An 18,119-nucleotide genomic window follows, 5' to 3' on the forward strand; every position below is an offset into this window, starting at 1 on the left:
CTCTGGAAAATCCACCTTCTATTCTCTGTAATGGCAGCACATGCTTTACAGAATTGCAGGAATTATGCCTTTATCATCTTATGTTCCAGAAGGCCTGTTATAATATACCATGCTTTCAATATATAATTTTATAAATGATGGTGTTCTCAAATAATTAGACCTGACTGATAACGGCAATAAGAAAAGGCTGATAACCAAATGATAGGGCTGACCGATAGACTATAAGATTTTGTTATTTTTTAAAATCATGATACTACAAAATATACATATTTAAGAGATTAATCTTTTGACTAGAGGGACTAAGTTGTTCATCCTTATAGCTGAATGATATTAACATGGCTTCAACACACACAATACTCCTAGAGAATTGGCTATAATGTTTTTTTTTTGGGACAGAGTCTTTCTATGATGCTCAGGCTAGCCTCAAACTCATAAAGGCCTGCCTGCCTCTGCCTCCTCCTGAGTACAGAGGTTAAAGGTGTACACCACCATATCTGGAGAGTTATGACTTTCTCTGCAATATTTATATAATGCAGACAATATTTACATTGTTTTGTATTTCTGGCCTTTACAGAGCAGGTATTACTAGGCTATAAGACAGCCAAACATACCCATGAACTTCGGGACTAGAGAAGGCGGGTAAAGACAGGGCCTTTACACCCTGAGCTACTACCGCTTAAGACTCCTGAAACTGACTGTTCTAAGGAATCTAACAATGTCTTACATAAAACGCCAACTGCTGAGCCGCAGTTAGGAATGATTATATTACTCTTACACATCTTCACTAGTTTTACCATAGCTTTCTTGCTTCCAAAAAGCCACTAAAATGTATATTTTATACACTATTTTAAAAAATAAAAAGAATGAATGTAGATTTGATCTAATACTAAGATGAAGAAACCAGGATTCTGGGAATCTGTAAAGGAGAGGAGGATGGGAATGAATGCATTTTAAACAGAATAGCTCAGAAGTGACATATAAATTGGAATGAATCTTAAAACACTTAGCCAATCCTATCTATTCTATGCACTCAGTGTTATTTCACAGTTCAAAAACCTGCATCCTAACAGGAGCATTTGCTCAAGATAACTGAAAAACTATACTTGAGATCATATGTTACAACAAAATTTGACCAATTATTTTAAAAAGAAATAGTAGGAACCCATTCTAAACTTAAAAAAATAAAAATAAAAAACAGGACAGAGGAAACATATATAAAGTCATGTACATATAGATAATATATATAATAGAAAATAATTTCAAATTTTAAGATTAACTTTCAAAACAAGCACACCTATCACACTGAAAAATAAATGTCAATTACGACTTTTCAGTATCATTTTCTAGACTTAAAGATTAACAACAGAAAATAAAAACTTTGCAGCTTTTCAAAATTTAAGGCTTCATAAAAAGTCTTAGAAATCATTTATATTTAGATTCTTGATTAAACTTTAGTTCAACTTATCAGTTAGCATAATCCCTCATCAGATGTTTACTGAGTGACAACAGTGTGCACCACACACTAACTTCCAAACCCCATCGCTTTTAAACTATGGTGGTAAATCAGATACAGTCAAAGGATAGAAAATATATAGTAAGATTTTTTGGTATGATTTTTTAAATTACAAAGCAACAATGCTGAAAGTAGATCAGTGTATCAGAAGAACTGTGGTATTTAAAAATCACTAAGGACATGCAGATTGTAGGTCAGAAAGTCAGTAATTTGTTGCTGTTGCTGTTGTTGCTGCTGTTTTGAGACATGGGTCTCTGCGTAGTCCTGGCTGCTCTGGAACCTGGTGGTAGACCAGGCTGGCCACAAACTCAGAACAACCTGCCTCGGTAAAGCCCTGGGATTAAAGGCACGCAACATCTCCACCCAGCTGTCGGTAGCTTATTAAATGAATAACATTTTTCTATTTTATATTTTTTTTCCTAGATTTTCCCCCAAAACAGGGTTTCTCTAGTCCTGGCTATCCTGAAATTCTCTTTGTAGATCAGGCTGGCCTCAAACTCAGAGATCAGCCTGCCTCTGCCTCCCAAGTGCTGGTGCTGGAATTAAAGGAGTGCGCCACTACGCCTAGCTCTAACTCCAAGTTTTTAAACTGTCATCTCTGTGCATGAGCATGTGCGTGTGCATGCGTGTATGTGTGAAACAATATAATGCACTGATTAAGAGGACAGGCTCAAGTGGACAGATGGCCCAGTTGTTAAGAGCTCTATCTGCTCTTCCAGAGGACCTGGGTTCAGTCCCCAGCACCCACAGAGCAGACAGTCTAACTCCAGCTCCAAAGGATTTGACACCCTCACACAGACACCCTCACACAGACACCCTCACACAGACACCCTCACAAAGACACCCTCACACAGACACCCTCACACAGACACCCTCACACAGATACCCTCACAAAGACACCCTCACACAGACACCCTCACAAAGACACCCTCACACAGATACCCTCACACAGACACCCTCACAAAGACACCCTCACACAGATACCCTCACACAGATACCCTTACACAGACATTCACACACACATACAGGTAAAACACCAATACACCCAACTCAATTTTTTTTAAAAAAAAGAGGCTCTGTTGGTCAAAATCTCAGTTCTAGACTCTCATCAGTGCTGTGACCTTCACTAAACTATCTGGCCACTTTTATTATGTCATAAGGTCTTCATATATAAAGTGGTGACAATGACCCAATGGAATCATCGATGTAAATGGGCTAGAACAAAGCCTGGCACAAAGAAAACACTATACAAGTGGCCTCTGTGACAACTGTTTGTTCAAAGACTCTCAATTTGTAGGCTTAAGCTACCACTTGAAAGAAGAAATGTTTATGGATAAAGATAGAGTCAGAAGTTTTACAGTCTCTGTAGAAATTAAGCAAATGTAATAAAAGCAAGTTTTATATATATACTCACTAAACTCTTCAATTTTCTTTAAAATGTCACAATTAAGAACACTAATGTAAGAATTTTCTATTCAAATACTAATCAACCCTACAGTGAATGACCATGTTTATATATACCATATGCATTTCCTAGATGTCTATAATAAAACGGCTACATTTGTCTGGTCACTAATAGTCAGTACATATTCACTGTAAAAGAAGGGTTCTAGTAATCACCTCCACAGCATCATCATACATCCTTCTTGCTTCATGGTCTGTTTTATCTGACATCAGCCATGCTTTCAGTAAGTATTCATAAAAACTATCTCCCAGTCCACCAACTGATGTGTGATCTGTAGCAGAAGAGAAAAGAGGACATGGGTGGGGGAAAGAGAAGATAAATACAGTTAAAACAGTGGTTTTCAATAATAAAGACCATTTAACAGATTAATGAATTATACTGGCATGCCTGACTCAGGCTCCTCTACACATCTCTCTAATCTTCTAGAAAATCTTTTTTCCTTGTAAGTGATATTTTACATTTATTAGTCTTTTTCTTAAATTACATAGTTCATACTCTGTCATCCATCCAGACTTTTGCAGATATAAAATAATTATTTTTTATACAATAATGGCTTTAAACACAAAAGCCACTATGACACACTTATATTTGATACTAAACAAAAGAACCCCTTCCTAAACACCTTTATACAACAATGTCTAGTTGCAAATTCTTGTTCCAAAAACAAGATTCAGTTTGTAATATATTTTTCTAATATAATTAGCTGTCGAATTGTCATTAATTACTATTGATAACATATTAGTACACATGGTTTTTCATGGGTATGCTATTAGCTGCCACTTAACCTTTAAACTAGAGCACCTAAGGCAAACACACTGTCATCCCTCACTTCCCACAAATCCTGCTGTATGTTGCTGGATTGTATCACATTTGCATTAGCTTTATACGAAAAGAAAAACATCCCAGCACATGCAGACCCTCCAACCAACCCGACAGTAGGACTGCAGGAAAGTGAGGATGCTATTTAGCATCTTATGAGGAGAACTTCGCAAGTTTATATTTATCTTTTTTTAGCTCACAGAATGTATCTGTGGACTTTTGGCAATATAAAATTCTAAGTAAAGCAGAAGAGAATATAAAGAATGCATCTGGTTTTCCTAGGCAGATACTCTTAAATACAAAATGAAGGAGTCATAAAGGAAAAGTTTAACTTCCTATGACACAAGCTAAATTTAAGACAAATAAATCTGAAAGAAGAAATTGAACAGGAGGAGATAACTGCAATGTACATAACAGAAAAAAGGGTAATGCCCTAAGCAAAGACCTCGGACAACCCACCTCCCAAAAAAGGCAAATGAAGGACACAAAAATTAACAACAACAACAAAAAAACAAACAAACAAAAAACCCAAAACTTAGGCATTACCTAAAAAGAAAAAAGAAAGAAAAAAAAAAAAAAAACAAACCACTCATTCAATTCCAGTAATCTGAGAAAAGCCAAGTAAAATAACAAGATTGTACTACTACCTAGTAAGTTCCAAGAATACTTTTAGGTTTTATGACATTTACTTATTTGTGTATATAAGTGAGCATACACACCACAGCACGTGTGTACGGGGAGTATCCTCTCCATGTACCACGGCAAGTGGCTGTAGGTGCTGAGTTATCTTGAAAGTCTAACAAGTGAGTGAGTGAGTGAGTGAGTGAGTGAACGAGTAAATTTTGTATCATCCATGCCCCACCATCTATTCATCCATGGTGTTCAGGATTGAATCTAGAGCCTTGTACATGCTGGGTAAGCATTCTACTCCTGTGCTATATCCTCAGCCCTCCTCAAGCATTTAAAAAGACATACAATTCAATGATGAAGATATAGTTCATAATTGTTGGGACTGGCAGTAGACACCAAAATTTATTATTTGAACCTCATTCTAGAATTACCCTATAATATTACCTGAAAATCACAAGTGTTAAAAATCCATTATAGATTTGTTTCCATTTGTAAAAAGTTAAACATAGCGTGAAATATCTAGGGAAGTTGAAAAATAAAGTAAGTATAAATATAGTACAGCACAATACATGATAATTTAAAAAATGTGTCTGTAATCTCACATTGAAGGGTGTCTATTTTTATAGTGTTATGTGTGTAAAGGGAGTAGGCTCAGAATAATATTTATAGTTTGACACTGCTAAAAATGATATATATTTAAAAATGTTAGGGTACACAATCTTTGAACAGAATTGCTACAGTGATTAGCTCTGGGGGGAAAGGCCTTAGGTTTTAACTTTATATCTAAATAATCTACCTGAGAACATGTGATTTCATGTAACTCAAAAATCAACTTCATTTTTTTCCTGTTTATCATGAGTTTATTTTGCATGTTTGCCAAAACACAGTTGACTCTAATTACACAAATGTATTTCTGAATGCTGTTGTTTTACACACACACACACACACACATACACACATACACACGCGCACGCACATATATATGTTCTCATCGTCTTAATTGTAGTCATTCATTCCCTTTACATCCTGCTTGTAGCCCACTCTCTCCTCTCCTCCATTCCTCAGAAAAGGGGAGCCCCCTACTCACTCACCCCAGCTTCCCCTGGCAAGGCAGTCCATCAGAGCGAATGATCAAAACCCAGGCCACAGAGTCCATGTCAGAGACAGCCCCACTCCCCTTACTAGTGGAGCCGCCCATCGACTACATCTACGTAGAGGACCTGGGTCCCGTCCACAGTCCTGGGTTGGTGCTGCAGACCCCACAGGCCCCTCTGTGTCCTGGCTAGTTGGCTCTGCTGGTCTTGTGACGCTCTTGTCGCCTCTAGGTCCTCTTATCCTCTCCACCCCCCCCCTTTTCCATTAGACACCCTATGCTCTGCCTAATGTTTGGCTGTGAGTCTCAGTATCTGTTTCAAACCGCTGCTGGGCAGAGCTTCTCAGAGAACAGCTCTGCTAGGCTACAGCAGACTCAACAGTGTCAGGGGTTGGCTCTCCTCCACAGGGTGGGTCTTCGGTTGGGCCAGGCACTGGTTGGACATTGTCTCAGTCTCTGCTACACTGCTCTATCTTTCTTTCTGCATGTCTAGTCGGCAGGGTAGGTTCTGCATCAGAGTTTCTGTGGGCGAGTTGGTGTTCTTCCTCTTGTCTAGAGGGTGTCCTCCTCCGTCTCCATGGCCCCTGCTACTAGGAATCTCAGCTATGGTTTTCCTCATATCTAACCAGAGACCTATCCTGGTTTAGGGCTCCAGCTTGTCACAAAGATTCCCCACCCACAGTTTCTCTTTTCTCTGCAGCCTCCTGTCCTCCTGCCTATGCTCTCCTCAGGTCTGACCTTCGCCTTTATTTCTCTCTGTGCTCTCTCTCCTACCTTGTTCTCTGTCTTCGCCCACTACCTCTGTCTATTCTGTTTCCCCATCTGAGTGAGATTTAAGCATCCTCCCTTGGGTCCTTCTTGTCACTTATCTTCTTTGGGTTTGTGTATTGTAGTATGTTTATCCTGTACTAAACGGATAAAATCCACTCATAAGTGAGTACATACCACGTGTGTCTTTCTGGGTCTGGGTTACCTCACTCAGGATGATCTTTTCTAGTTCCATCCATTTGCCTATTTTTCATGATTTCCTTGTTTTTAATGGCTGAGTAGTATTCTACTGTGTAAATGTACCACAGTTTCTTTATTCATTCTTTGGTGGAGGGGCATCTATGTTGCTTCCAGATTCTGGCTATTACAAAAAAAAAAAAAAGAAGGCTGCTATGAACATAGCTGAGCAAATGTCCTTGTTGTATGATAAAGTATCTTTTGGGTTTATGGCCAGGAGTGGTGTAGCTAGGTCTTGAGGTGGAGCTATTCCCAGTTTTCTGAGAAACTGTCAGATTGATTCCCAAAGTGGTTGTACAAGTTTGTACTCCCATAAGTAATGGAGGAGTGTTCCCTTTTCTCCACATCGTCGCCAGCATGTGCTGTCACTTGAGTTTTTGATCTTATCCATTCTGACAGGTATAATATGGAATCTCAGAGTCGTTTTGGTTTGCATTTCCTGATGACTAGGGACATTGAACATTTAAGTGGTTCTTGGTTATTAGAGATTTCTCTGTTGAGAATTCCCTGTTTAGCTCTCTAACACATTTTAAAAATTGGGTTATTTTGTTTGCTGGTGTTCACTTTTTTTGGTTCTTTATATATTCTGGCTTCAACAAAGTGACTGGATACAAAACTAATTTTTAAAAAATTAGTTATACAAATGACAAATGGGCTGAGAAAGAAATTAGGGAAACCATACACTTCACCTTAGCCTCAAATAATATAAAGTATCTTAGTGTATCTTTAACAAAGCAAGTAAAAAAACCTGTATGACAAATACTTCAAGTCTCTGAAGAAAGAAACTAAAGAAAAAATGAGAAGATAGAAAGATGTCCCATACTCATGGACTGGTAGTATTAACATAGTAAAAAAATGTCCATCTTACTAAAAGCAATCTGTAGCTTCAATGCAATCTCCATTAAAATATACAAACAAAAAAAAAAAACCTTTTTATAGACTTTGAAAGAACAATTCTCAACTTCCTATGGGGGGAAAAAAACCCAGAATACCTGAAACAATCCTAAACAATAGATGCTTTGGAGGTATCACCATCCCTGACTTCAAGCTATACTACAGAGCAATAGTAATAAAAATTGCATGACAGTGACATAGAAGTAGACTGGCTGATCAAGGGAATCAAATAAAGACCCAGAAATAAACCCACCTATGGACACTTGATATTTGGCAAAGGAGCCAAAACCATACAATGGAAAAAAGACAGAATCTTCAACAAATGGTGCTGGTCTAACCTGATTCCACATGTAGAAAAATGCAAATAGATCCATGTTTATCACCTTGCACAAAACTCAAGTCCAAGTGGATCAAAGACCTCAACATTAAACCAGAGACACTAAATCTGTTAGAAGAAAAAGTGGGTAAAAGCCTTGACCTCATTGGCACAGGAGACAACTTCCTGAACAGAATAACCAACAGCTCAGGCTATAAGATCAATAATTAATAAATGGGACCTCTTGAAGTTGAAAAGCTTCTGAAAGGCAAAGGACACTGTCAATAGAATGAAATGGCAATCTACAAATTGGGAAAAGAACTTCACCAATCTTATATCTGACAAAGGGCTAATACCCAAAATATATAAAGAACTCAACATCAACTTCTATTGCAAAAACAACAAATGGGTGAAAGGGCTATCATTCACAGCTTAAACAATACATTGAATGTTCATATAATTCACATACATCTTAAACACCATTTTATTTCACTTATTTTTCTGAAATCATAAGCAAATGTGTTGATTAATTTTTAATATACATACTAAAATATTACCACAGCTATAAATAAAGAATATCCCAGCATCCTAAAGGACTTCATGTGACCTTCAATCAACACAAAATCCCTAAAGTCCCTAAACACAAAATACCTTTCTGACCTCTCCCACTACATTTTCTAAGTGCTTAAATATCAGATGTCCATCACCTTTAACTAAGATCTGTTAACTTAATGCTGCCAAGAACCATTCTCTTGATTTTTACCTATGTAAAGGAAGGTTCCTCTGCTTGAGTCTCTTAAAATTAACAGAGCATCACAGAAGACGTGGGAAAGACATGGCTAAATATGATAGCTTACTCAATTTTAGACTGCATACATCTATAGCTACATTTCAAATAGGTTACAATAAAGCACATGTTTACATTAAGAACAGATGGCCAAATGATGATGGGCTTATAGGCTGAATTCCACCTTCCGCTTACAAAAGTAACATTAACATTTCACAATCACAAAAGCCACAAAAGTCTGTTACTTATAATATATTGAAACACTACAGAAATGAAAGAACAGAAGAAAAGAGTCGCCATGAGTGTACGCAGTGGAGAGAGGCAGGCAGTCCTCTGGGTGCTGCTTACTAATAAGCATACAAACAGCAGTCTTACATCAGGAGAGGAACTATTTTAAAACAGATCAAAATGATGGCACAATATTTCTGTCAATTTTTACAATCTCAACCTTGTGGTTACGTCACATTTCCTGATTCACAGAGAACTGTTACCCCTTCCCTCTGCCTCATCTTTCTTACACTCTACCAAGGACTTAAGCATCATGAGTTTACTTACTGTGTTCATACTCTGTTACTCTCTTGCAGGAATCTTAATTGTCTCTTGGTTTTCTGGTCACTATTCTACTATTTTTCTCTATTGTTCATTATTGTCTAGTTTCTCAATATTGACAAGTATCATCACCCATCTCCTATTTTATAATATATTTTATTAATTTATTCATATTACATCTTAATGGTTATCCCATCCCTTGTATCCTCCCATTCCTCCCTCCCTCCCATTTTCCCCTTACTCCCCTCCCCTAAGACTATGACTCAGAGGAGGGATAGCAGCTACCAAGAAGAGACTTGACACCCATCTCCTATTATCCTCGCAGGCTTCCTTCCAATCTGGTACTGTGAGATCCCCCCCCACACACACCTTCCACAGTTGCATCTATTGTATCTTCAATCCTACATCTTTGTCTACAGAGGATTCAGTGAATAACATTATTACATAAACTCCCAAGAAAGAGTATGTCAGATAGTACATCTTATCGTTTGGACTGCTTTTGCTATATTCCCGTTTCATTTTATAGTATATGGGTATTAAGTTCAAGGGCAGAAATAATTTTCCCTCAGAGCTTCTTTAAAGTATTGTCCTGACACCATCCAATTCCACTCTTACTAGTAAGAAACCTGATGCCATTCAGCAGGTTCAACATACTCCCACTTCCTCACACCAAGCTTCCCTTGCCAAGGTCCAGAATCCTCATGTTAACATTAGCTACATATAAGTACCACCACTATTCAAACCAAAGATCGGTTATGGTTCAGCTCTGGGATAATTATTTTCTATTATTCTTGGTGATTAACTCTGCTTAGCTATCTTTTGACTAATTAGGCTCACATTAGCCAGGTTCTAGAGAAATGGTTAATTTTAAGCCAAGGAGTTTTAAAATTAGTTGCTATTTGGCAGGAGAAAGCGAATACGCTATCACTGGGGGCTGAAGGCCATGTAGGAGATACTTCTGTCGTCATGGTGTGGCTCCACCAAGGGAGCTAGAGGAAGTAAGCCCGAACTTACTAGTATGAAAATGAGGTGGGAATGTTCAAGGGTTCACATAAGATTTGGGAAAACAGAAGAAAAAGAATTTAAGAAATAGAAGATGATGGCACCCGGAACACAGGTCAAAGGATCAATACCGTGCCCTCTCTGCAATTAGAAAATTAGAGGCAAAACCAAATGAATTAATGAGTTTACTGATAAAGAGATTTTTTTTTAATGTACTTGGGATGCAATTCAGGGTTCAAACATAACAGACAAGGGCTTTCTGCTGTGGAGCCACACCCCTAGTTCCATCTTTACCTTCATTTTGATTTTGAACATAGGGCAGAGGAAGAAGTAGAGATTTGTGACCAGGTTAGAATTACTAGAATGTGACTAAAAGATCCGAAGTGGGGAGCTAGTTAGAGGAAGTAGATAATTGAAGGAATTGTATTTTCCTGCATTTTGTTGTGTTTTAAATTGGCTGTATCATACCTTGGCCCTTTCCTATATTCCCCCGTCTTTGCTTTTATCTGCCACGATGGAAAAATACCCAACAATTTTGTTCCTCTATGATTCCCCCATTATTATGAACAGATACTTCTGAATCTGTGAGCCAAATTAAATAATTCTTTCCTTTAAACTGTTTTCAGATAGTTTAGTCACTGTGACACAAAAGTAATATTCCCATTGTAAAACTACTAGAGGACATGCTCTTAGAACTTTAAAAAAGATTTTAAAAAGAAAGAAAAATCCAGGAGAAGAAAATCACATATGGAAGCAGCAATACACAAAGAAATTAAGAATTTGAAGAAAGTTCACAGTGAGGCTAGGATATGGAGTAGTGAAGAGCATGTCACATTGTATTCATCGTTCTGAAGGAGGTGACAACAATGGTTAACTGTAGCTGTTAGAAACATACAAACAATGAGGAAAGTAGTTAAAATTTAAGGTCAACCATTAGATGGTATTTAAATACACGTGTGTATTTCAATCAGTGAAGAAAAACTGATATGGCAACATAGGGCGAGGTATTTTAAGCATACACAGTAAGCAGGGAGACAGGAAGCTGTTAGAAACTACTGGGGGAGGAGGGAATGCCCAGGGCAATCTAAATCTCCCTGCAGTCTGAAACAACACAAACCACAGGAAAAATAGAACAGTGGTTTCTTCAGACAATCAACTTCAGACAAGGGACAATGTTGATTTCTGAAAGATGGAAATAAAGTGAGTCCTGCTTGCCCACAAGCTGCTTCCTCAAGAAAGTTTCCAGGCAGAGACCTAGGAACAGTGAACTTTAACCATAATCCTGTAGGTCTCCTGAATTGAAGAAATGAAGCTAGGAGTGGAATGAGAGATTTGTATGTGAAAGAGGAGTACAGTCTCCTTGAATAGCTGGGGTGTCCAAGCCCAGAAAAAATGACAGTCACACAGACATGAATGGAAAAGCTGAGATCAGGTAGTCTGAGCACTAGACTAGACAAGGCAAGGCACCCCAGGAGCTCAGCATGGTTGCTATTACAGCGGAACAAGGAGGGGGATTCTTACACACGCTGAGTAAGGAAGGGAGGTAGCTAATCTTGGTAGCTGCAGCCTCTATAGGGGAATAGTCTTGAGGCTGTGAACATCTAGGGGGAGGGGGAAGAAAGCTGCTGAGGACATTTCCAGTACATACCATCAACCTCTAGCTGCTCATGGACCAGAGCAAGGCTTTGCGGCTCTACGTGTCTGAGGCATTGGGGCCCCCAACATGGCCATGCCTATATCATGAACTTTTACTCAGGACTTCGCTCACTCTGCATAGAGGAGAAATCTGCAGATGGGACGAGCACTAGAGATCTATAAAATTTCTCCTTGAGTATTCAGAACAGCAAGTGGTAAGTGCACATGAAAAAAACTGTTTGCGACTAGGGAAAGAACTGAGACAGAGCAAGGTTTCTCATCCTCCTACCAAGGCTTCCTGCCTAAATCACAGCTGCATTTAAAAGATCCCTCCTCATACACAGCAGCATCTATGAGCTTATAACTCCTCCCCAACGCTTTCCTGGAACATAAGTACACACGGCATGCCCAAGTCTTACTCAACTATGGCCTTCCTGAGCTCCCCACCAGCATCTGAGAGCAGAGCACAGATGAAACCAACAAGTGTAAGCATACTGCAAATTGCAACTTCAAGTGCTAAAAAACCAACAACTGTCAATGCTCAGAAATCCTGGTGTGGTATGGGGCAGCAGACTGAGGCCTGTGTGAGCCGTCTGGACAGGGAGCCCTTCTCTGCTGTTCCCTTTAGGCTTGAGTAGCAGTCCAGCAGAGCCTCACCAGTGTCCCTGGTTTGCCTCCTCGTGACTGCTTTCTTAAAAAAGGATTTATTTCCATTTGTAAGTAGGTGTCTATGAAGGCGAGAGGAGAAGGCAGGTCCCCTGGAGCTGGACATTCAAGGCGCTGTAAGCTTGTCTGCTGTATGTGTTGGAAACTGAACTTGGGTCCTCTGCAAAAACTGCAAGTGCCGTTAACCACTGAGCTAGCGTTCCAGTTTTGATGATTTCCATCTTGCACTGGAAAAAACTGCCTCTCTGATAAGACCAAAATGAACTGGTAAGACTAACTCAGTGAGTGAGCCTCAGCCAGACGTCAGTTCCTTCTGACAGACATGCATACCAACAACCTCTGAAGCCATCCTGGCCTCCACGAAGACCAAACGTGAACTGAGTCACATTAGACTCTAGTCTTAACCATCAAGTCTCAGAAAACAAAGAAAAACAAAATTTTAATCAAGATAATCTAGACTGAAGGAAATTCTATAATTTTAAATAGAGTCTTCCCCCAACAAAGAAAGTTTGTTTGTTTGTCTGTTTAAAGCAATTACACATAAGGAAAAAAAACTAGAAAAGTAGGAGAAAAAAAGTAGAAAAGTTATGTACATATCAAACATATAGGTCATACTTGATAGATACACAAAGAGGCTAGCAATGGAGTACTTACTGTGCTAATATCATATTGAAGATCACTCACTGCTGCCTGGAAGATGGTGAGACTGCGCTGATGTTCTTCTTTTTTTTTTCCCCCAAGATATATATTATTTTATTAATTTGTTCTTGTTACATCTCAATGGTTATCCTATCCCTTGTATCCTCCCATTCTTCCCTCCCTCCCATTTTCCCCTTATTCCTTTTGTTTTGGTTTTTGTTTTGAGACAGGGTTTCTCTGTGTAGCCCTGGCTGTCCTGGAACTTGATCTGTAGACCAGGCTGGCCTCGAACTCACAAAGATCTGCCTACCTCTGCCTCCCTAGTACTGGGATTAAAGGTGTGTGCCACCACTCCCGGCTGTTGATGTTCTTAACATTGTTGAAAATGTATCATCTAGACATAATTTCAGATCAGTCCAAGGAGAGAGATGTAGAAGCGGCTGAGGGGACTGGTTTTGAGCGTGTGGAATATCAGTTGAAGAGCAGTGGTTATTTATGTCTTCTTACACTCTTTCAACTTTTACATATCTGTATTTTTCAATAATAAAAAGTTATAACAACCATGACTTCAAAAAATAAGCTGCAAAGCCTATATTTTGGTAAATACCAAAAAGAGCTAATTTTTTTTCTGTTTTGCTATGCTTCTATTCTGAGGTGAGGAAACAGAATTCCAGGAATATGGTTACAAGAAACCATGAAAGGACTGGAAGAAATACTGTCTGGTGAAAATGAAGACCATTGAGAAAGTTCCTATTATTACGAGTTAGGACAGAAATACTCACAATTCACAAGACATACAGTAAATACTCAGAATTATCTTACCTCAGTAGAAGAAATAATGAACCCAGTGAGGCTCGACAATGTACCAGAGTCACCGAACAAATCATAAAAGCAGACAGAAAAAAAGTCCAACTGTTTCCAGCTAACTTAACTACATCCCCGAACAGAGCTAAAGATGTCCAGAAAACAAAAGATATCCAACATACAGCATCATAAAATTCACAATGTGTGGCATGTACTCAGATATTAACAGACACTAAGAGATAATAACCAAGTGAGAGGGACAGAACGGCCACAGGTAGAGCAATTACACAGGAAAGAAAATGAGGTCAGTGATTATCACTGTTCCTTATGTTTAAAAAGTGAAGACGAAGAAAACACAAAGGACCCAAATGAGCTTCTAAACATAAAAACCACAATGTCAGAGATTTTAAAACTGCTGTATCAAACCAATAGATGACTAGATAATGCATAGGGAAGCATGGCTGATCTGGAAGACTTACAGAAAGTTATTTAAATATAGACAGACAGACAGACAGACCACACACACACACACACACACACACACACACACACACACACACACTATGGTAAATACCTATAACACTAGCTGCAAACAGCTGAGGCAGGAGGATCTTTAGTTGAAGGTTAGTTCAAACTGCACATGAGAGCCTTTCTTAACAAAGTAAAGCAAAGTAAAACAAAAGACCCCTTCCTGCCACCCCCAAAGGCTTAGCTCAGTATTCTACAGAGGACCTACGAGGCAAGCATATGGCAAAACCAAAAACAAACTTCACAACAACAAAATATGTTTTTGCAAAATAGCAGAGCAATAAAAATAAAATAAAAACATAAAAATCAGCTAAGTAGAATCTCTGAAAACAAAGGAAGATAAATAAATATTATTTCAAGAAATAATGACCAAAAACTTTCTAGTGGCAATTGTAAACTCAAAAGAAAATGAAAACACACTATGTCATAACTTATGGAAAGCTACTAGAGTAGTGTTCAGGGGGAACTAGTATGGAACTCTATTAGAAAAATAGGGTTCTCATATTAAGAAGCTCAGTTTCAACCTCAAGAAATTAAATAGCAACAACAAAGCTATCCTAATGCCAAAACGGAAAGGGAAATTAAAAGGAATGAAGTGAACCAATTCTGAGAGACAGAGAAATATCAAAACTCATGAGGGGCTGGAGTGATGGCTCAGAGGTTAAGAGTACTGAGTGCTCAATTCCCAACAACAACATAGTAGCGCACAGCCACTTCTAATGTGATCTGATGCCCTCTTCTGGCCTGCAGGTGTACTTGCAGGCAGAGCACTGTACACATAATAAATAAATATGAAAAAAACTTTATATAAAAAAAACCCTCAAGAATAAGATAACCTGACCAAACCTTTCTCTGTCCAAGAACTTGAACACTTTTCCAAAAGAAAAGCCCACACCATGCAGTTGGTTATGCTGTTAAGTTTTATTACATTTTTAAAGGAGCAATACAATTCTGCACAACTCGTACCAAAACACTAGGACAGAATGCTTCACAACTAATTCTAAGAAGTGATCATTACAATGGTGCCAGAATAAGATAGAAAGGGAAAAGAGATTCATAGAGAAATTTCCTAATAAAGTCAATCCCACAAAAATTTTAAAGGGATACTATATCATTAGTAAGCACAAGTAGTAAGAACGATAAGTTTAGTAATCAAAATTAATCAATATAAGTACTATACTACCAAAAAGAGGTTAAGGGTGGGCAGGAAAAACACTTGTTCCTGGTACAAACTCCCAGCAAGTTCTACCATCATAAACTCCCTTCACTAACCTAGTAATAGGCACCTACTAGATAAATAACTGAAAAACAAACAAAACACGCAGCCAGCATTATACAGGACAGTGAAAACACTGATGTCTTCCAAAAACCAGGATGAACATAAGAATATCCACATTCTTTGTTTTCATGTGTACATTAATCTGAAGGATACAGTTATTGTAATGGATTTTTTAAACTGCAAACAAATAGCAACCAAACTGGAACTAAGCAATGATTAATATATTAAACATAGTACATATATTTATTAAATATATTTTAACTATATTAATATATGATCAAAATAATAAAATAATTTATTTCTACAGCTAATTAACAAGTCATCAGATATTCAAATAAAAAGATGTCATTTGTAAGGGCTGGAGAGACAGTCCAGTTGGTCTGGTGGTTTAGAGGTCATGCTAGTCTTGCAAAGGAGCCAAGTTCAATTCCCAGCACTCATGATTCACAGTTCACAACTGAATAAAAATGAGGATATGACCACTCCAAGGCACGGTTGAGGAAAAGGATTTTTTGTAAATATGAGGGCAAGAACAGCCAGAGGCATCTGGAAGAGTCCCAGACCAAACTGGGAAAGAGCAGGAGGCAGCCAAAAGAGGGGGCTGAAGAGAATCAGTGAAACCAACAGATAGAGTGGCTAAAATGGCAGGTGGTATAGGAAAGAGACGCTGAGAGAAGGGAACAGAAGCCCCTTGGCTGGACACAGTTAAGATAGGTGGGGGGCGCGGTGAGAGGTGCTGAGAGGACCCACTGGTACTGAGTGCGCCTAGAGGCCACGCAGACCCTTTGGTATGCTAAGACACCACAGTTAGCCTTTTGTCCTGGTTTCTTTGGGACTTGACAACAGCCACTTTTAACTCCAGCTCCATAGGATCCCATTGCCTCCTCTGGACTCCTGGGGCACTGTATTGTACACATAAAAACAAATATATACATACACACACAGAGTCCCAACATAAATCTACTAAAAATTCAGTCGCCGCCCCCCCTCAAGACAGGGATTTTCTTGTGTAGCCCTGGCTGTCCTAGAACTGTAGCCTCTGTAGACAGGCTGGCCTCAAACTCACAGAGATCCTTCTGCCTCAGCCTTCCAAGTTCTGGGATTAAAGGCGTGTGTCACCATTGCCCAAGAAAAATGCCATTTATAGTAGTATTTGATACATTTGTGGTAAAACATGTTAAAGAGCTATGCCCTAAAAATTATAAAGTATCTGTGTGAAATTATAAACTAAATAAAAATAGAGGTAAAAGAACTTTTTTAATGGATTAGAATCCTGACTAGTCAAGAGTCCATTCTCCTCAAGCAGATCTAGAGACTCAGTAGACATAGGCAAGATGATTCTCAAAGGGTCCTAGCAGGGTAGACAGGGCTCAGTAAGGGCTTGCTTAGGAGCAATCTCCAGCATTGCAAAGTCAAAGGGCGAGTTAAATAAAAGCTAGAAAAACAAAAACACCTTTTTTTTTTGGTTATTTGTGAGACAGTTTCCCTGTGTAGCCTTGGTAGTTCTTTAAGCCTATAATATTCAAAACAACTGTCATAGGCACACATAAACAGAGCAGTACAGCAGAAAGAACCTAAGCCCAATGCCTAACTATACAATCAACTGGCTTCAACAAAGGGCTAAAGAAAGGTACTCAGTAAAGAAAGAGCCTTTTCAACGAAAGGTGCTATTTTATTTGGATACCTGCAGGTACAACATGAATTTTGATCTATTATAAAAAACAGACTGATTAAAAAAAACTTTAAAATATTTTATTCTTCAGCACTACTAAGAATGAAGACACAAGCCACATACTGGGAAAAAGTCTTGTTAACACTATTTCTCAAAAAGGCTTTGTGCTAGAATATATAATGAAATTAAAAATTTCAACAATTAAAAAATTAAACAACTAGGTGGTGCTAGTGCATGCCTTTAATCCCAGTATTCAGTAGGCAGAGGCAGGCTGATCTTTGAGTTCAAGGCCAGCCTGGTCTACAGCTTCAATTCCAGGACTACACAAAGAAATCATGTCTCAAAAAGAAGACGAAAGAAGAAAGGAGGAGGAGGAGGAGGAAGAGGAGGAACTCACATAAAAACAAATAAGCAACAAATTTTGACAGACAATGTATCAAAGATCTCCAATACATACTAAATTACTAAATGTACTCACCACCAGTCATCTGGGAAACACTAATTAAAATTAAATTGAACTAAAATAAGCTATCAGTACATATTTACAAAAACAAGTCAAAATAAAAGACTGGTTAGAAGTGTTAGAAGTATGCAGAGGAATGCTGACAGGAGTGTACCATGGTATATCCCATCTGAAAATAAACTGGCAGGTTTCTGTTTTGTTTTGTTTTCTTTTGTTTTCTATCCGGCATCTGCTAAACAATACAGCCATCCTAGATAGCTACCATGAGAAATGAGAGAGCATGGAGGCTTTCACAGGAATGTGAACACAAGCTTTATTTTTAGCCGCCCCAAAGAAGAAACAACTCAAATGTCCACCAAG

At 38.5% G+C, this 18,119-nt stretch overlaps 1 protein-coding gene across 1 annotated transcript in view; it reads right to left on the minus strand.

Annotated features, from left to right (window-relative positions):
* The window catches only part of MAN1A2 (mannosidase alpha class 1A member 2), a 139,461-nt gene that overhangs the window by 26,292 nt on the left and 95,050 nt on the right, over positions 1 to 18,119 (minus strand). Inside the window, exon 9 of the mRNA XM_084757200.1 lies at positions 3,134 to 3,249. Coding sequence (XP_084613326.1) covers positions 3,134 to 3,249 — 116 coding nt within the window. The remainder of the gene's footprint in view (positions 1 to 3,133; positions 3,250 to 18,119) is intronic.

The sequence above is a fragment of the Acomys minous genome (genome assembly GCF_964271855.1).
Source record: "Acomys minous genome assembly, chromosome: 14".
NCBI classification, from domain to species: Eukaryota; Metazoa; Chordata; class Mammalia; order Rodentia; family Muridae; genus Acomys; species Acomys minous.